The following is a 20,811-nucleotide window of genomic DNA, read 5'->3' as shown; positions in this document are numbered from 1 at the left end:
GGAGCTAGGGCTTTTCTCACTGGAGCAAAGAAGGCAGAGAGGTGACTTGGTAGAGGTGTACAAGGTGATGAGAGGCATGGATAGAGTGGATAGCCAGAGACTTTTCCCCAGGGTGGAAATGGCTGTCACGAGGGGACATAATTTTAAGGTGATTGGAGGAAGGTATTGGGGAGATGTCAGAGGTAGGTTCTTTACACAGAGAGTGGTGGGTGTGTGTAATGCACTGCCAGCAGAGGTGGTGGAGTTGAGTCATTAGGGACATTTAAGCGACTCTTAGACAGGCACATGGACAGTAGTAAATTGAAGGGGTGTAGGTTAGGTTGAGCATAGATTAGAATAAATGGTCAGGACAACATCGTGGGCTGAAGGCCCTGTACTGTGCTGCACTGTTCTATGTTCTATGTATTCACAGAACCCCTTGTCCACTAAAGGCCCGAGTCTAACCTCCATTCCTGCCTTGCGCTAAGTCTAACCTGCAGCCAGTGCGGCGCATGGTCAGAGATCACGGGCGGGATTCTCCGACACCCCGCGGGTCGGAGAATCGCCGGGGGTCAGCGTGAATCCCGCCCCCGCTGGCCGTCGAATTCTTCGGCCCTCCAAAGGTCGGCGAGGCGTGAGTCGCTCCACTCGCCCCGGAGAATGGCAGGGACTGGCGCGGCTCAATGGGCCCCGGGCTGTCCGAAGTCTCCGGCCCACAATGGGCCGAAGGATCGCTGGTTTTTTGCCGGTTCCGCCGGCGTGGATCAGACTAGGTCCCTTACCGGCGGAACCTGGCGCCGTGGGCTGATAATCAATTGATGCGGGGCGATCTGGCCCCGGGGGGTGCCCCCACGGTTGCCTGGCCCGCGATCGGGGCCCACCAATCCGCGGGCAGGCCTGTGCTGTGGGGGTACTCTTTTCCTACGCGTCGGCTGTGTCAGCCTCCGCGATGGCCGACGCGTAGGTGACCCCCGCCCTGCACATGCGCGGGGATGACATCAGCTCGCATGGCGCCAAAGGCCTTCCATGCCAGCCGGCGGGGCGCAACAACTCCGGCGCTAGCCTCGTCCCTGAAGGTGTGGAGGATTCCACACCTTTGGGGCGGGCCGACGCCGGAGTGGTTCATGCCACTCCGTCCCGCCGGGAACCCCCGCCCCGCCGGGTGCGGGAGAATCCTGCCCCCCAATTTCCACAAACTCTGCCCCCCCCCCCCCCCTCCCCCCCCCCCCCCCCCCCCCCCCCCCCCCCCCCCCCCCCACGAACACTGGTACAAAAAAGTAAATTCTGGAGTATACCTTGCACACGTGAAAGAAGAAGGAATATTCCCTCTCCCCTGGGTTCCTAAACCTCTGCGGATCCACCATTCCCATCCTTTCTATAAACCCTTCATCATCCTCAACCTTCCCATTGACTTAGGGCTTGATCTGTCTCTAATGACCTGTCAACCCTCGATTCCAGCACATAATTGAAATCACACCCATAATCAACTGATGCGTGTCCAGGTCTGGCATCACTCCCAGCAACCCCTTCACAAACTCTACGTCTCCCAATTCGGCACATAAACATTTACTAGCATCCCCGGCGTTCAATCCAACATCCTGCTCATTATCATGTATCTCTCTCTCTCTCTCTCTCCCGGAGATGTGTCTCCTGCAGAAAGACCATCCCCACCTTCTAGCTCCTCAAGTGCGCAAAGACCCGTGACTTCTTCACAGGCCCGTTCAGTCCCCATACATTCCATGTTACGAACCTCCCTCCATCTTTACCACCTTGGTCTGTGCAAATGGCTCCCTGTAGACCCCACACAAATAAAGACACATCCAAAACCGCAGTTCACCCCCTCCAAAAAGAAAAACACCACAAATGGGGGGGCAGTTGCCCTTATTGCCCCTTATCAAACCATCACAACAAAATCACCCAACCCCAGATGGAAAACCCCTCATATTCAAAGGTCTCCCATCAACATTCAATTCTCCCTCACTTTATGGTCTCTAATGAAGTCATTCACGTCCTCTGGGGTTTCAAAATAGCACTCCCAGCCTTCAAAAGTCACCTACAGTTTCGCCGGGTACAGTGCCCCAAACCAGATTTGCCTTCGGTATGGAATGGCTTTGGCCTTGTTGAACCCAGTGCATCTTTTCGGCAGCTCTGGTCAAATGTCCTGATAGGTACGGACACTGTTCCCCTTCCATTTGCAGTTCCGCTTCCCCTAGCCCACCACAGGTTCTTCTCCTTCTCCCCAGACTTGTGGAGCCTCACAATCACTGTCAAAATTCCCCCGCTTTCAGGTACAAAGGGTTCAAATCAAAGCCTTCAAGCCGGTGCTGCCCTGTGTGCGACCACACCATGTCCGCCACCAGAATTCGTCCTCAATCACGCTCCTGGTTGCTGTGTGGGCATTGTTCTAGCAGGTCTCCGCTTCGGTCTGTGGCCTCTGGATAGACTTTATCAGCTACGAGCGCAGTGGGTAACCCCTGTCGCCCAGGAGCCAACCCACCATCTGGGGATACGGCTCAAAGAGGCCTGGAAATGTTGACTGTCCAAGATGAAGGCGTCGTGCACACTGCAAGGGTATTGGGCACAGACATGCATGATGTGCACCTGATGGTCACAGACCAGTTCATTGAGTGGAACCCCTTTCGGCCCGTGTAGAGAGGCCTGTCATTTGCAGGTGCTCATAGGGCGACGTGCATTCCGTCCATCACCCCCTGAACCGGGGCATGTCGCCGATGGCGGCGAACCCCGCTGCCCTGGTATCTTGGTGGGATTGGGCCGCATTGAAATGGATGCATTGTGCTGACTGGGGTCTCCATGACGTCACAGATGCACCTGAGCACCAAGCTCTGTGAGATTCCAAACAGGTCCATACTCAGTACCTGGAAAGACCCCGTGGCGTAAAAGTTCAGGGCACCGTCACCTTAGCAGCCACCAGCGCCGGCCCTAGGGTTGCTGGCGCCCCGGGCGACTGCCCGAGTTGCCGGTACCTTGGGCCGGCCCTGGCAGCCACCGGGAGCGGATGATTCCCCCTTCCCCCACGATGCCAGGTCAACCGATCCAGCCAGTCCTCAAATGACAGCCGCTGCCGGTATGCACGAGGCCACATGCAGTGCCTCCTTTGCATTTCCTCCACCTTGGTCTTTTAGGCGGCCGCCTCTCCATCCTCAGTGGCTGCCTCCTGTTCCTCAGGGGCAGGCTCCATGGCTGTAGCTTCCTCCTCCTCGAGCAGCTCCAGCTCCTACAGCCGCAGTGCATCCCCCAGGGATACTGACCCGGAGGAAGGCCACCATTGCTGGTTGAATCCCATATCCATTGTCTGCAGGGGGTGAAAGGTCAACATGTGCGTGCCCACATGCCCAACCAGGTCTACCGGGCTACATAGAGGCCCTGGTTGGCACTGCAGACTCTCCTCCCGCATATCCCTCCGCCATCCCCGCACCCCTGGTCCCATCGGTGCCCGGCTCCATGGGGCCTCTGGCTCTGGTGGGCGTCCCTGCTGCCAGGGGTACCTTCGACTGGAACTGCCCATGCCAGCAGTACGCTCCGAGGCCCCCGTCTGGCGCCACCCTGTTGGGGCTACTGAGAGTGTTTCCCTTGGGTGGACCGCGTGATACCCTGCCGGCTGATGGCGATCGGTTGGGGGAGGCGGTTTGGAGAGGGGGGTTGTCTCGATGATTTATGGGAGGATTTTGGAGGAGGATAAGGTGTCCATGGAGGGGGTTAAGACTAAGTGGGAGGAAGAGCTGGGGGCTGTGCTGGATGAGGGATTGTGGTGTGAGGTACTGCGGAGGTACTGTGAATGCCTTTGTGTGCGAGGCTGGGACTGATACAGCTGTAGGTGTGTACAGGGCGCACCTGCAAAGTCAAGGATAGGCCAGCTGTTTGAGGGGGTGGAGGATCTCTGTGAGCGATGTGGTAAGGGTCCTGTGAATCATGTACATATGTTTTGGTCCTGCCCGAAGCTGGAGGGCAGTTTTCAGCACCAACCTGGGGGTTTTGCATGTAGATGTGGAGCCCCGGTCCCTTGGAGGCCACATTCGGGTGTTGGACTGGCCAGAGTTGCAGATGGGTGCAGCGACAGATGTTTTCGCTTGCGCCTCGCTGATTGCTTGCAGGAAGGTCTTGTTGGGGTGAAGGTCACCGTCTCCAGCCTGTGTCTCGGTGCAGCAGGGGGACTTGCTGGAGTTTTTAGCCCTGGAGAAGGTGAAATTTGCTCCAAGGGGAGCGAGTGATGGGTTGCAAAAAAGTTGAGGTTTGTTCATTTCGCATTTTGGAGAGTTGGTTACTGTTGATTTTGAGGGAGAGGTGGGGGGGTGGAGGGAGGTGGAGGTATGGGTGCATGGGGGGTTTAATGTGTTGCATGGGATTTGTTACTTTGTAAATTGTAAAAATGTTGCAAATTTGGAATCAAAGTTTTTTTTTTAAAGATCCATTGGATGTTGGTCTTCTGCATGTAATTGGTTCAGTGTGCTTCAGTGTTCCTGGGATTTAGAAATGGATTCAATCCAAACTGATGGGCTTCTCCTTTTCAGAGGATAAAATGAGCTTTAGATGGACATACCCACTTCCCAGTGAGTGTGAATTGACAACATAAAGATACGTACATTAAATTATTGTTGGACGTACTTCCCACTTGCACACTGCTGAGGTGAATTCTTGAGACTAGGTGTGTCTACCAAGAAATCAAGCAGTTTATGCATTGAAGATTGAGATACACCATGATTTCCTGATGTGCATTTTTGCAGAGTAATGCTTCACTCCATAAATATGACACTGGAAATTTAATTCTTCAGCTGTCAGCTTTGCTCAGGGAGGTCACAAAGTTGGTTTGTGTGGACTGGCACAGCAAGTGGTTGCATCAGAGTATAATGTTGGTACAGAATAGTAGAAGCTGAACCCTGTGTGTAATTCATATTCTACCTCCCTGATAATGTTTAAAGGGATGGGATAGTAAAGGTTAAGGGTGGGGTATGCAATGGGTGCATGAAAGTGAGGATAAACAGGAGTCATTGAGGAAGAAATGTGAAGAGAGTCAATGCGTACATTTTCTTTGGAAAGCCCATACTGAATATAGCCTTCGGTAACTGGTGGTTCCTTTCCCTGCCTCAACATGTATTTCTGAGAGGGGACAGATAAGACATGGGGGAGATTTTAAGTTGTTTGTCAGGCAGTATCTGGGCGGTAGAACCCCAGAAATGATGGAGAATCACTTGTCATCGCATTGGGGCAAAGATGAGTATATGGGGTTAGGTTGCAAATCAGCCATGATCTCATTGAATGACAGGACAGGCCTCCGGGTTCAACGTTCATGTTCCCACATGCACCACCTTCCCAAGTTCACCACCTTTCGGGTGGTCAGAGTGGCTGCTTGAGTTAGGTGATGAATAAATGGGTCCTATAATAAAGACAGATATTCATTTTGGGACTTATTTTAAAAAGCATAATCTTAAATAGAAAGTATAAATAGCTGCACATTTCTTTTGATATTACTATTAACATTTTTGGTGAGCTTAGAAAACATCTGAAAATATTTAGACACTATGAAATTTCAGGAGACTAATATCTCATGGGAAAATGCAGAATTTGCATTCATTTTTCATTTTAGGGGCTTGATTTGCCTTGAGCTCTGTGGAAAATTGCTGGAATTTCTCTATCCCCATGTTATTTTTATATAGGAAGGAAATATATCTTTTGTAAGCATGTTATAAGCAAATCTGACCACAAAACCACAAGATGACCTTGACCTAACTGAGAATAAATCAACGATTTAAATTTCTTGCATTGATTCCCCAATGTATAATTGTTGACATGTGGAATATTTTCCTGATTCTCTTTCTGTTACATGGAACAAGTTGATTTCCAAAAATGAAAATAAATCTTGACTGTAGTACCACTAAGTAACACGGAATGTTTGATAATTTTAAAATGACTAATGTTAGCTTTGAACATGATAAAGCGTTAATGAAAATTTAATTAATTGTATTAATTCTAGGGTGTTACTGCTCTACCAAGTCACAATTGTCTTTGCGTTTCCATTTTTATTTAGTACTTTATTAAGTACCTTCATTGATAATTTTAGTGCTGCAAGTTACATAAGAAAAACATGACCCTTTTTAATTAACGGAGTAAAAGCTAATGATACAGTAGTTGCTTTCAGTCAGACAACAAACAACCATTTTCCAGCTTTTCCAAGAATACAATGCAGAAAGATGATAGTTTTTTCCTTGTTTCAATTCCCAACAGCTTCTGTTCATTCCTTTGAGTGGAACAGCAGAGGGTAATGAGGGCCATAGCTAATATTAACAAACATCATTATGGTTCCATGACAAGCTTTGAAATGCCTTGTTACAACCTGCCTGGATCCTATTGGCTGGGGACAATTGGTTACCCTATGCTTCTTGGGGAATATGAGCCTCCCCAGTGGTAATCACTAGTAGTTGCCGCTGAATATATAAAGCTGGCCAGTGTGGTACCGGATAGAGAAGGAAGCAGTAGTGAACTACTGCCACTGTGTACATATTGTTGTAAATAAAGTTACTTTCTGATTGACTCTATGACCTTGTGCTGGATTCTTCATGGCCCTCACAAAACAAACCGAATTGGAACACTAACAATTATGCATGTGTTTAAACTTAGAAATAATTTTCAAAAATCCAAATTGGAGAAGGGGCAATGTTTTTCCTTGAATACTTGAAGAAATGATCATTATTGGACAATTTTCTGGATTGCTATCTTATTGCGAAAAGCTGGCCCCGCCTTTTCAAAAAATGTTTCCATGTAGCATTTATGAAAGTAAAGAATTAGTTCCTCATCAAATTTTAAAAGTTGTAAAGTGACTTTTCTGAGTCCCTCTGGACCTAGAATCCAGCCTGGAAATCCGAAACTGACATAAGTGATGAGAAATATTACATTTTAGAGTAAGGAATAGAAGTTCACCTTAATTTTCTATGGAGTCCAAAAGTGAACTCTTATGTGAAGAGCACAATTAAATAATTCTACAAAGATAGTGATGTGTGGGGCGCTCTGGATCCGTGGAACACATACAGGCCACCAACACTTAAAATAGTACAACACTATTTTATTAAACTATAAACTGTTGAACATACTCTTACTGTGGGTTAACACAATGTTAGATTAACTACAGACCTGTGCCTATCCTAACCAGTCTAATCACTCAGCACATGTGAGGATCTGTGCTGTAAGCTGTAAGCTCTTGTACTTCTGAGAGGCTGCATCCCGAATGAGCGGGAAAACTGATGCCCTCTGTCTTTATAGTGAGTGTGCTCTAACTGGTGATTGGCTGCGGTGTTATGCATGTTGATTGGTATGTCCATCAGTGTGTGTGTCTGCGCCATGATATACTGGTGTATATTATGACAGATGGCAAATTGATTTTATACCTAGGGGCATAGAATATAAAAGCACAGAGATCATGTTGAATTTGAGTGAGACCTTAATTAATCTGTAGTTGTAGTATTATGCCAAAATTGAATATAAGATTAAAGGAAGTATGTGGAAGGAATGAAAAAAATGCAATATAAATTCACTTTGCTGTTACTTGGAATGGGGATTTTGGGTTGGATAGCAGTGTGACTAAAATCATGAAGAGACTCAGGAAGTTAGGGCTGAGATTTTCAGGCATGACCTTGTAGAGATTGTCAACATTTTGACGAAGCAGCTAGATTATAAGGTGATGATTTATTTTCAGTGGTCAACTTGAATTTAACAACATCAAGAGAAGTAAAAGGGAAGGACTGATTTTAAAAAATATTTAGAAACGAGTTTGTTTGAATGTGGAAAATATTGCTGAAGTAAAGTCAAAAGATTCCTTTCAAATTGGAATGTGACAGTTTGTAAAGAGGAATATTAAAGTGTGTGAGGAGCAATCAGAAGATTTAGATTGGACTTGACAGTTCAAGTAGAAGAAAATACCACTGAGGACCCGGGTTCGATCGCGGCTCCGGGTCACTTCAGTGTGGAGTTTGCACATTCTCCCCGTGTCTGCATGGGTCTCACCTCACAATCCAAAGATGTGCAGGTTAGGTGGATTGGCCACGCTAAGTTGCCACTTAATTGGAAAAAAATAATTGGGTACCCTAAATTTATTTAAAAAACAATTTGTTTCTTAAATGTTGCCACCACTAAAGAGATCCTCATCTAATCATAGAATCATAGAATTTACAGTGCAGAAGGAGGCCATTCAGCCCATCGAGCCTGCACCACCCCTTGGAAAGAGCACCCTACTTAAGCCCACACCTCCACCCTATCCCCATAACCAGTAGCCCCACCTATTCTTTTTGAACACTAAGGGCAATTTAGCATGGCCAATCCACCTAACCACGTCTTTGGATTGTGGGAGGAAACTGGAGCACCCGGAGGAAACCCACGCAGGCACGGTGAGAAAGTACAAACTGCACACAGTCATCTGAGGCCGGAATTGAACTCGGGTCCCTGGAGCTGTGAGGCAGCAGTGCCAACCAGTGTGCCACCATGCCGCCCACGTTTCATAGTTCAGGAAAACCACAAAAATGCATCCAGTGCTGGCATATGATATTTACAGTAACTACCTCCTTCTCTGAGCTAATGTGAGCAGTATTTCTATAATACTGGACTGATACCTCTATTGATTGTATTGTTACTTGACAGTTAACCATATCATTTTCTTTTGTTGAAATGTTCAGTTTGTCGGATCTATTTAATGATGTAATAGAAATGTTTTTCGTGATTTTCATTTTGATGTGCAACATGTAGTTAAATACATTATGTCACTGATTTTAAAAAAAAATTTAGTGTACCCAATTAATTTTTTTTTCCAATTAAGGGGCAATTTAGCGTCGCCAATCCACCTAACCTGCACATCTTTTGGGTTGTAGGGTTGAATGTGCAAACTCCACACGAACAGTGACCCAGAGCCGGCATCTAACCTGGAACCTTGGCGCCGTGAGGTGCAGTGTTAACCCACTGTGCCATCGTGCTGCCCTTTATATCACTGTTATTGATGCCATTTTAACATTACTACAGTATACAATAGTAAATTAGTTTAATAATAAAGGTTACACAGATATACTTGAAACCTTTAAAAACACTTTTTCCAGGCACCATTTTCCAATCACCACAACCTCCATTGGATGAAATCCAAACACATGCATATAAAGAAGTTATGATGTGGAGATGTTGCCATTGGCCTGGGGTGAGCACAGTAAGAAGTCTCACCTGAAGAAGGAGCAATGTTCCGAAAGCTAGTGTTTGAAACAAACCTAATGGACTTTAACCTGGTATTCTAAGACTTCTTACTATAAAGAAGTTAGCTGATGCTTTGGATAAAGTTGTTTTAGGTTTTGTGCCTGAAGCCCCTGCTTTTTTTGCAGATTAATTTACTATTTCGAAAAATACTTATTTTTTTTATATAGTTACTATTGTTCACAATTTACCTCACAGCAACCAACAATTAAGTTTACGGTCCTTATTAGAACTGTTTTGTTTTCTCAATTTTAGTGTGACAGTAGTCTTGACGATGTTAGTTCTACACCGCCCCCTTGTACATGTACCCCAGGACCAGCTGGCCCTCAAGGTCTAAAGGTAAGATATGTTATTTTTCAACAGAGAAGAATCTTGTGATTTGACGAAATGAACTAAAATTAAGTGAGTTATTTGGCAAATGCAGTATTTACTAGACATTGGGGCACGACCCAATAGCCACTTTGCGCCGGAAAGGCAGCTCGCCGTGGCCGATGAAAGCCGGGAGATCCCTCTCCCGGGCTCTACCTGCTTTGTCATGCTTTGCAAGATCCAAAGTTATCTCGCGAGACGTTATGATGTAAATCCCACCCCACACATTGTGGGCCGGATCACGTTTTGATAAATCTGCATATTAGAGCGAGTCAGTTATCCTCACTCTATTGTGCAGATTCCCGAGGTAGCTGAGGCTTTGGGATTAATCCCCTTTGCCTCAAAGACCTCGGGCCAGACCGTTCAGCACTGGTCCCCACAAATGGGGAATGGCACTCGTGGGGGTGTCCCAGGGTATCAGAAGCCCCCAGCTGCATGCCCTTTGGGCAGGGTGGTGCCCTAGCAATTCTGGTGCCAGCTAGGCACCCTGGCAGTGCCACCTGATATGCCAATCTGGCACTGCCAAGGTGCTCTGGTGGCACTGCCAGCTTGCATGGGCACTTATGGTGTCAAGTTGGCACTGCCAAGGTGCAAGCTGGCATTTTCTGTGTGCGCGCAATTGGGCTGGGAGTGCCCTGACTGTGTGTTGTGAGAGGGTGTGGTGCAGGGGTACCGGGGACCCCCCATAGTGTATTTGGGCTGGGAGGGGTCAGGGATCGCTTCTGGGGCCTCGGAGATCGGGACGTTGGGTAGAGACTCACACAGACATGGAAAGATTGTACAAACTCCACAAGGACAGTGCCCCAGGGCTGGGATCAAACCTGGATCCTTGGAGCCATGAGACAGCAGTGCTAGCCACTGTTCCACCGTGTCGCTCATAACAAAGCAATTTTACTTTGGTTAGGGACATTCGTTCAGAACCCTCTTTCAAATCCAGCCTCGGTGGAAACTTTCATGACCTCTCTCGGTCAATTTCCAAACATTCTCCTCTCTTTTCGTGACCTCTCTCGTTCAATTTCCAAAGCCTTCTCCTGGATAACTTTCACGATCACCCACAGTCGATTTCCAAAGCTTTCTTTCCTGTAACTTTCATGACCACTCTTAGTTGATTTCCAGAGCCTTCTCCTCCGTAACTCTTTAGAACAGCATCTTTCTCTTTCTCTAAGCTCTGCCAAGCCCCTCAAACAAAGGTTCTCTGTTGGGGTTGAACCCATCAGCTGTTTGATTGCCTACTCCCGTTTATACAAAAGAAGAGAGCCATGCCCCGAGTGAATTGGCCGAGTGCATATTTAAATCAGCCACATGGCTTATATAAATATGTGCGCCTGGATCTTGCCCAACAAGAGAGAGGTCCAGATCTCGACGCGCCACAAGATTCCATTGAATCTCCTGAGGCATTTTCGATGAAGGCCTCTTGTCGAATTCAACTACCTCAACCGACATAAAATTGGGCCTGACACGGCCACCGAATCACGCCCATAAACTCTACCACCTATAGGGTCATGGGCAGCAGATGCCTGGGAACACCACACCTGCAAAATCCTCTCCAAGCCACACACCAATCTGACTTAGAACTGTATCACCATTCCTTCATTGCGGCTTTGTCAAAATCCTGAAACTCCCATCCTAAAAGCACTGTGAGTGTACCTACATCACTTGGAGTGCCATGGTTCAAGAAGGCAGCCCCCACCATCTTCTCAAATGAAAATAAGGATTGATAACAAATGCTGGCCGAGTCAGTAATGCCTGCATCCTGTGAAATAAATACAATTGGCTGCATTTTCCCCACTGCCCATTAATGCAGCAACAACTATGAACAGAACTCATGAGCTCTATAATAACGTTTGCATGTCTTTGAGATGCTCATAAAACTGTCAAAATAAATGAACATACAAACATTCAAATTCCACTTAAAAATTTAATCTTATTAAGTGGTCATAAAGCTAACAAAATATATAACAATCCAATTCAAAATACAGGATGGAATTGATCAAGTAAAATCTGAATTTCAACCTTGTTCAATACAAAAGAGCACTTCAGCTGCAGATAATGTACTCTAATGCATCTAAAGACCGTTCCACTTTCATTGTTCTGGTCCACTTAGTGATCATTTACCTTTTCTAAACAAAGCCCCATCATAAATCACTGCATTAAAAACATTCTTAATTTATCAAAGAGTATGACATTGTGACATGTAAAGTTAGCAACTCCCTTTAAACCTACCTATTCAAAGGCTTTCCACTGCAGTCAGGCTTCCCCCATGGTTCATATCTCCCAGCTGGAGTGAACCATATTTCCTACAGAAATCAGCCCATCTCTACAAATATTCTGGGGGGTTTAGAAATCACCAACCATGCAATGTATACACCAGCATTGGGATTGTCCATGCAGGCTCATGATCTCCACCCTTAACCCGCACTCTTAAAAATGACACATCAATGGAAATGGTGATACGGATTCCAGAATTGGGTCCCACCTCTCTTTTTTCCCCCACCCAACTTCAGAACAGCAAAATCTGTCCCTTATAGTCATCTATAAATGGATGAGTTTGTTTTTGTAATGAAGTTTCAGTGAAAGCTACCCACCATACGCTTCTCTTGAATTTCCTTGTACTTTTTTGAGCCCTACAATGTCTCCTGAGGCTGAAATTATTTTGCTTGCAGAGTGAGAGCCAGTTCCTGTCTTTTCACACCTAATACACTTTAAGTAACTTGGGCTGTAATTTTGGTTAGTTCAGTTGGTTAGATGGCTGGTTTGTGATGCGGAACAACGGCAACAGCACAGGTTCAATTCTCGTACCGGCTAAGGTTATTCATGAAAGCCCTGCCTTCTCAACCTTGCTCCTTGCCCGAGGTGTGGTGACTGTCAGATTAAATTATTCCTAGTCAGCTCTCAAAGGGGAGAGCAGTCTATGGTCCTCTGGGATTACTTGCATTGGAGAGAGAAGGTTCACTCGGTTGATTCTGAGGTTGCAGGAGTCGTCTTATGTGGGAAGGTTGAGCAAGTTGGGTCGAAGTTCATTGGAGTCCCAAAGAATGAGAGGTGATCATATTGAGTCATATAAGGTTCTGAGAAAAAAAAACAGAAAATGCTGGACAAACTCAGCAGGTCTGGGAGCATATGATGGAGAGAAAAAATAGATTTAACGTTTTAAGTCTGTATGACTCTTCTTCAGAGCTGAAGAAGACTCATACAGACTTGAAACATTAACTCTATTATTACCATCCTTGACCAGAACCCAACAGTGGCCAGGATACTGGACAGAAACTCCAATATTTTACTTCAATTTTGTAAGACTATGAAGAAAGGGTACCTCGCTCCAGGAGTGATTTTTGAAGAAATAGGATTAGGTATATTAAAACAAACTTTATCAAGGTCTCCTTCACCTCTTTGCCCATGACTGTGTTTCCAGGCTGGATTGGGGGGAGAGGCGGGTGGGGGGGAGGGGGGGTGTAATGTGTTCGGCAGCGTTGCTTCTGCGCTGATCATCTGGGGAATCCTGTCCGCGGTCTCTCCCTGACTGAACTGCCATTGCCATCCCAGATTATGGATGATTCTGTCTCCATGTCTGACCCAGAATCCTCCATCTCACGCCTATCAGTGTTCTGGCCCTCGGAAGGTATTACTCCCTGGCTCATGGATGATGGACAAGAGGGATGAGGGACTGATTTATCTAGCACGGCTGGCTCTGATGTGGATTCTCTACCTTTGAGATGGTCCTTGTGTTTGCATAACGTTCACTCCTTGGTCTTGTCCGTATAAGAGACTGGTCTAATTGTCTCTACTACGGTCCCCGGTGTCCACCGGGCACCGTCCTCAAAATTCTGGATGTTCACAGTTTCCCCTGATTTGAATCCCCTGTCCAGATACTGGAGGTCATGGAGTTTTCTGGAGATCTTGAACAGAAAATGTGCCAATTTTGTTTCAGTTGATCCTGTGACTTGTTTCTTCATGCCCATCTTAAAAATATGTACTACTCGCTCATCAAAGCCCTTTGAAGTAGAGTGGTACGGGGTGTTCCGAATGTGTTTCACTCCATTCACCTGCATGAACTTTGAGAATTCCTCGCTGTTGAAAGGGGTGCCATGATCAGTGACTGTGATGAATAGAGGAATTTCAGATATTTTGTATTATAGATAGTTAATGCAGTAAGGGTTAAAAGTCTGGGTTAATGTGAGTATGACTGCTGCAGTAGTGTTTTTAGACAACCTGTTTTGAAAGATTTTGGGAACCAGAGGTGCAATTAAGGCATCGTAAAAGCTTGGGCTAATGGAGTTTTGTTTAGATCAAGGGAATTCCCTGTGGAGCTAATTAGATAAATTGAGCACGATTTAACGTTCGCATTGCACCTGGTGAGGATCTGTGCAGGCCGGTTAGATGGCAGGAGAGTCCCAAATCGGAAACCTGGCCGGCACCAAGAGATTTCCAAACTAACTGACCTGCTCCCGTTAACGGGATCCGGATTCCACCTAAGTGCAGCGCGAAGCTAATTGAGGCAATCACCATCTTATTAACGAGATGGAAACCCAATCTAACGGCCTCTGTGATCGAACCAGCTCCCCAGTGAGAGAGGTCAATCGGGTGCTGATTAGTATTAGTCCACACAAATGTGGACCAGGCATCACAGCACTTGGGAGCTCTTCCAGGCCATTGAAGATCCCTTTTTGATCTGGCACAGGGCAGGATGGCACCCTGACTCTCCCGCTGGCACCTTGGCACTATCACCCTTGCATTGCCAAGGCGCCTGGGTCGCACTGCCCGGATGGCAGGGGCATAGTGCCATGGTAGCATTGCCCTGACCGGGGGGGGGGAGAGAAATGAAGGACGAATATGAAGGGGCCTCTGGAATGTTGAGGGAGTGGAGTGGGAGTCTTGATCCCTACTGGAGGGGGGTGCTCTAAAAGGGGCATTTGAAGGCCTGTCCCCACGTGGGGGATAATGCCCATTTGCCAGAGGTGACATTGCCCGTGGGTGGGGTTGAGGGGGACCCTCAAGCTCACTTAGATATCAGGCACTCTTTCAAAATGGTGTTCCCCCTATGGGGCTCCCCAGTGATGAAAATAATTTTAAGTGCGGGATTGACAGGGGAGAAACTCCCCAGGGCCCGAAAGTGTGGTGAGATAGTGGTGGGGAATTCACCAACAGAGTTGGGGAGAAACTCCAAGCTAAACATGCCTAAAATGACACTGAGAAACGTTTCTGTTAGATTGCGCCCATTATGTTTCAGCGTGGTGATTATGTAATTAATGAGAGGAGCTAGAGTACCTGGCATTGTGCAGAGAAGCAGTTTAATTTTAATTCTGCAGCTAGAAGTCAAACTATGAAAACAGTTTCTGAAGACTTTAGCGAGAGATCCTGCATTGATGTGACAGGGCCAGGTCGCTTTCTTTAAAGCAGATCACTCTTTCTCAAAGTAGAGTGTCCAGACATCACTGTACAGCAGGTATTCCTGTATTTGCAACTGTATTTGCAAGTGGATTGAGAGCTGAGATAGCTTTGGTGGAGTGGGGATAAAGATAGCAGTTAGGGGTTATTGTGTACTGTATTAGAACATAGAACATAGAACAGTACAGCACAGAACAGGCCCTTCGGCCCTCAATGTTGTGCCGAGCCATGATCACCCCACTTAAACCCACGTAACCCGCATACCCGTAACCCAACAATCCCCCCATTAACCTTACACTACGGGCAATTTAGCATGGCCAATCCACCTAAACCGCACATCTTTGGACTGTGGGAGGAAACCGGAGCACCCGGAGGAAACCCACGCACACACGGGGAGGACGTGCAGACTCCGCACAGACAGTGACCCAGCCGGGAATCGAACCTGGGACCCTGGAGCTGTGAAGCATTGATGCTAACCACCATGCTACCGTGAGGCCCCTTGATTAGCATTGTTTAGTGGATAATTGTAAGCTATTTTTCTTGTGTGATGTTAACGATATTTTAATACTGTGTTAGTAATAAAGTTTGATTTTATATACCATATCACTATTTTGCATGAAATGATTCCTGGAGAGGCATCCTTTCCTCACAGTCCTACAAAACTAAAATAAAATACTCTGTCCCGTATCCTAGCCACGGTTGAGGTCTAGTCCAGATTGTAAGTGTCGAGCATCTCTGGGATACCATGGACACTGAACGACTGGTGTAGCTTCTCAATGGTAGTCTGTGAAGTGGTGGATGGCATTTGGTAAACGCCCATCCATTTCAAGTGGGTGTCGATGAGTGGTAGAAACATTGACCCTAAGAAATGCCAGGCTAAGTTGGCGTGTAACTGTACCCAGGGCTAGCCTGGCCACTTCTAAGTGTGAAATGAGGCTGATTGTTGGAGCTTTTTATGCTCTTGGTATGCCATACACTGCTGCACCAACCTCTCAATGTCACCTGGCCGCCACACATAGATCCTGGCAAGTGTCTTCATTTTGAACACTCCCCGGATGTCCTTTGCGCAGGTTCTGCAGGATGGCTTTTCTGCCTTCCCTCGGGGCTAGTACATGGGCTTCCCACAGGAGAATGCCGCCTTCAACACTAAGCTCCTGTTGCTTGGTTGTGAGAACCCGCAGTTCTTCTGGCAGTTTCCCCTGTAGTCCCCCATATAGGACGTCATGGCACAATTTTGCCAATGTACAATTCTTTTGTATCCACACATGCATTTGCGAGACTATGACAGGTAATGTGTCTATAAAATTTAGCGCCAACATGACTGTGTTCACCACTGGCGTGAACAGGAAACGTGTTGGCAATGGGAGTTGCTCGGGGCATCCGCATGCACTATTTGCACGCTCAGGTGATATTCAAAAGGCAGAATCAACAATAGTGCCCATCACTAGATCCTGCCCGATGCTATCAATGGTATCACCTTGTTTTCTTTGAAGAGACCGTGTAATGGTTTGTGGTCTGTGATGGTTGCAAAGTGCTTCCCGTAAACGTATTAACTGGGAAGATCATGGCCGGTCCTTCTTTTACAATCTGAGCGGGCCAGCGTTCTGTGTCTGCCAATGTTCTCTACGCAAAGGCTATCAGCCTTTCCAACCCGTTATCATCCGATGAGACAACACCACCCTGATGCCAGATGGGGAGCATCGCATGTGATTAGTAGGGGTCTAGAAGGGTTGTAATATGTTAGCAGCTTACTTTGGCATATGGCTGCTCTTGTGACACCCTCCATACCCATTTCTGATGTTTCCTTAACACTGCATATAATGGTACCACTTTGGCCGCCAGATTCGGAATGAACTTGCCATAATAATTTCTAATGAGCTCTAGGAATGGCAATAGCTCTGTCGTATTCTCCGGCGTAGGGACCTGATTGATAGCTCGAACCTTTCCCACTAGGTGTAAACCATCCTTATCTACCCATTCCCCTAGGTATGTGATGTCTTTAGCCTGGAAAACGCACTTGCCCCTTTTCAGGCAGACACCTGCCTCCGAGAAATGGTGGAAGACTTCCTCTAAATTATCTGCGTGTTCCTTCTCGCTGACTCGAGTAATCAATACATCGTCCAGGTAGACAGCCATCCTTTGAAGCCCTTGAAGCATGCTCTCCATAGCCCACTGGAAGATCGCATAGGTGGATCATACGCCAAATGGGCACCTGGTATAAAAGGGATTCATAAAATCCCTTGTGAGTATTGATGGTCACATATGGGCAGCACATTAGCACAGTGGGTAGTACTGTTGCTTCACAGCTCCAGGGCCCCAGGTTCGATTCTCAGCTTGGGTCACTGTCTGTGTGGAGCCTGCACGTTCTCCCCGTGTCTGCGTGGGTTTCCTCCGGGTGCTCCGGTTTTCTCCCACAAGTCACTAAAGGTGTGCTGTTAGGAAATTTGGACATTCTGAATTCTCCCTCTGTGTACTCGAACATGCGCCAGAATGTGGTGACAGAGGCTTTTCACAGTAACTTGTGTTAATGTAAGCCTACTTGTGACAATAAAGATTATTATTATTATATTTCCTGTACACCACATCTAACTCCACAGGAAGTATGCATGGTTCATGTACAACTTGGGAAAAGTGTGACCCCCAGCCAACTTTGCATAAACATCCTCCATGTGGCACTGGGTACCCGTCCAACCTGGAGGCGTTGTTCACCATCATTTTATAATCGCCAGACAGGTGGAAGGTTTTTATGGCTTCAGAACCAGAACCACGGTGCTGCCCAAACCATGAACTGAACTGGGAGAATAATCCCCAAGTTCTCCAGCTGGCAGAGCTTTCGACAGTAGGACGTATTAAACTGGCGGGCTATCAGATGGTTGGGTTGGACTTCTGGGTCCACATAAAGTTTGGTCATGGCTCCCTTTATTTCCACAAACCATCTTGGAAAACTTCTGGGTGTTTTCCAGGACCTCGTACAACCCGTCTATACACATTTAAAAAACTTACTGCCAGTTTAGGCCGACCCTCAGAACCAATCAAAGCCCAATACACTGGGTCCAGGCCTCTAAACCACCATCTGTTGCAGGCAAACTGATTGCTGCCCGCAGTCAATCGGAATCATTTCTGTTCCAATGATGGACATTGGCTCTCCGGTATAAGTCGCCAACCATGTCTTAGTGTCCTTTAGGCACAGGTGTTGGTTCCCCATATGAACTTTCCAGTATGTTTGTTGTTCAATAACTGAGACAGCAGCCCCGTGTCTACTTCCATCTCTAGTGGGTGGTCGTTTACCTGGATGGTGATCTTGATGGGGGCTACATTTGGTGCCGTAATGTAATTTAATTGCTCACAAGCATCCATATCGGATTGTGCTAAATGTAAAATCCTGGCTCTGGGCACATGTGTCACCCGACCAAGGCGACATGCTCGCTGACAGATCTGGCACTCCCATCCCCCTGGTTCCTGCGGCCATAGGTGCAGCATCGTTGTGAGTCTTCCTCCTGGAGCTCAGGAGAGATGGTGGGCTGCAGTAGCTCTTGGCCGATGAGCCTGACCAAGACATTGCTCGGATGGTGACTGGGTCCCGTAGGCTCTGCTCTTGGGGGGGCATTACTCACCGGAATGGAAGGATGGTCCGTGCTATTTACCTCTATATCCATGGAGCCCTGGAGTTCCTGGACTTTTTCTGTGTTTTCACGTGAGAAGGATAATTCTATGGCTCTAAGTCCAAAGAAGGTTCTGCCAACAACTTACGTTGGGTCACCCTGTTACTTATGCCACACATGAGGTGGTCCCGCAGCATTTCTGGAAGGGATAACCCATAGTCACAATGCTCGGCCAACTTGTGTCGGTGCGTCAGGAATTCCGTGACCAACTCCCCCGGGATTCACTGGCCATGTTGAACGTGTACCTCGGTACTATCGCTGACAGTTTGGAGTCATAATGGTCCACCACAAGTGTTACCAGCTCATCAAAAGTCTTTGAATCTGGGACAGCCTGATAGATAAGGCTTTTTGATCACACTAAAGGTTTGGGACCTTTTGTTGGTCATCTTCTGTAATTGGATTCGCCAGAAAGAAATACCGCGTCCATTTGGCATACTGGGCCCAATCTGCTACACCTACATCGAAAGCCCAAGTCTCCCAAAAAGCGGCATTTTTAAACTTGCTATGACTTGCTCTTGTGTTGAGGAATTTAAATGCAGTCCGTATAAAAATCACAGTCGTAGTTTTTCCTGGTCTCAGGTATAACATCTTCAGGAGTACCGAGAATGTTACACAAACAAATGTTTATTTGTCAAACAAAAGTAAAGGTGGCAATACGGCATACAGCGCATATGTCCTAGCCGGGACTACCAATCATGCCAGTCCCAATCTGGGCTGGCTTTTAAGTATGAGATTCATGAACCCCAACGGCTAGGTCTCTGCCCCTCAGCGGGGGAGCTCGTATTCCACAAGCCCCACAGGAAATCAATTGGGTCATTCCTATTGGCCTCGTGACGGCTATTACAAGATCACAATCAGATAAGCAATGATCTTAATTAAATGTGTGACAGGCTCAAATTGCTTATTCTTGCTCCTATTTCCAGTAGAAGCTTTTGGGAAATTCCCAATGTTTAGGCATGGTTGTTTCGAATAATGTTTATGAATCTATGCATTATATTTGCTGTTGTTATTCCAGGATATTGTGAATGGAAGAAAATGTCCCTTGTTTTCAATTCAATTACTTGAAAATAATGGTCATGTTGGCAAGGCAAACTATAAAAATAAAGTTGGCCCATTTTGTCGAGTTCTATGGGCTGTATTTCTCCATTATCGGGCCTATGTCCCCACGCCGGCGTCAAAACGGTGGAGTTTCACGCCAGAAAAACTGGCGGGAAAGGACCACTAATTCCAAGCCCTGCAGGGGACTAGCAGAGACCCGGAGTAGATCTCACAGCTTTTGCTGCAGATACCGGCCCCTGCACTTGCCGGGTCAGAGGCGCGCATGTGCACGGCGGCGGCTCCAACGGCCGCGCCATGCTCCATGGTGGTCTCAGTCCACGGAGCTGGACCCAAGAAGGAGACCCCCGATCGACCGTGCACCCGACCCCAAACGAACATTCCCCGGCCGCCTATAAGGCCCCCCCCCCCCCCGGCCTCCGATCCGTCTGGCCCCAACCAGGACGGCGGCGGACTGAGTCCGCAGCCGGCATGCGTGTTTCCCGACCGTGTGGAGCAGATTAATTCCACGCCGTCGGGATTTCAACCGTTCAGGTGTGAATAATTGCTGAGCGGGCCTCTGGTAATGGTCCCAGGTGGCACAGCGTACTCCCCGAGTACGGCGCTTTTCAAAGCCCACAGAATCGGTGAACTGGTGCCGGTCCCAATTTTTTGCGGGAACATCGATTCTCCAGCGGTGATTTTGGCGCGAGGGTGTGGAGAATCCTGCTATCACTTCATAAAGCAGTTCCCTTGGACTAATGTGGATGTAGGCTGTGCAAGATAATGAATGCATTCGTAAAAAATTATTAGTAGATCCTAAAATATCTTTATTTAATGTTGGATAATCATTCAAGCATTACATTTCTGTTGACTTTCTATTGCAGAATTCTGTTCTTAGTTTGCTGAGTATTGCATATTTTTGCCTGTGCTGGAAAAAAACTATTGCATTTTTTGATTTAAAAAATTGACAGTTGTCACGAACTACACTGATGTTATCTGCAAGGCAATCCCGATTTGGAACATCAGTTCGTGGGGGAGTATAGTTTTGCTTTTGGAATGGTGTGAGGAGTCAAGTGAAACCCTAGTGAGAATTAGCAGCCCAGTCATCATGTGACAATTATTAAAGACTATTTATTAAATT

General features: G+C 47.0%; 1 protein-coding gene across 3 annotated transcripts in view; it reads left to right on the top strand.

Annotated features, from left to right (window-relative positions):
• col21a1 (collagen, type XXI, alpha 1) overlaps positions 1–20,811 on the top strand; it is a 363,276-nt gene that overhangs the window by 141,922 nt on the left and 200,543 nt on the right. For all 3 annotated transcript variants that reach the window (XM_038800645.1, XM_038800643.1, XM_038800644.1), the window contains exon 9: positions 9,472–9,555. In XM_038800645.1, the coding sequence (XP_038656573.1) occupies positions 9,472–9,555 (84 nt within the window). The remainder of the gene's footprint in view (positions 1–9,471; positions 9,556–20,811) is intronic.

The sequence above is a fragment of the Scyliorhinus canicula genome, chromosome 6 (genome assembly GCF_902713615.1).
Source record: "Scyliorhinus canicula chromosome 6, sScyCan1.1, whole genome shotgun sequence".
NCBI lineage: Eukaryota > Metazoa > Chordata > Chondrichthyes > Carcharhiniformes > Scyliorhinidae > Scyliorhinus > Scyliorhinus canicula.
Note: the sequence above shows the minus strand (reverse complement) of the source record. Positions and strands in the feature narration are given on the sequence as shown.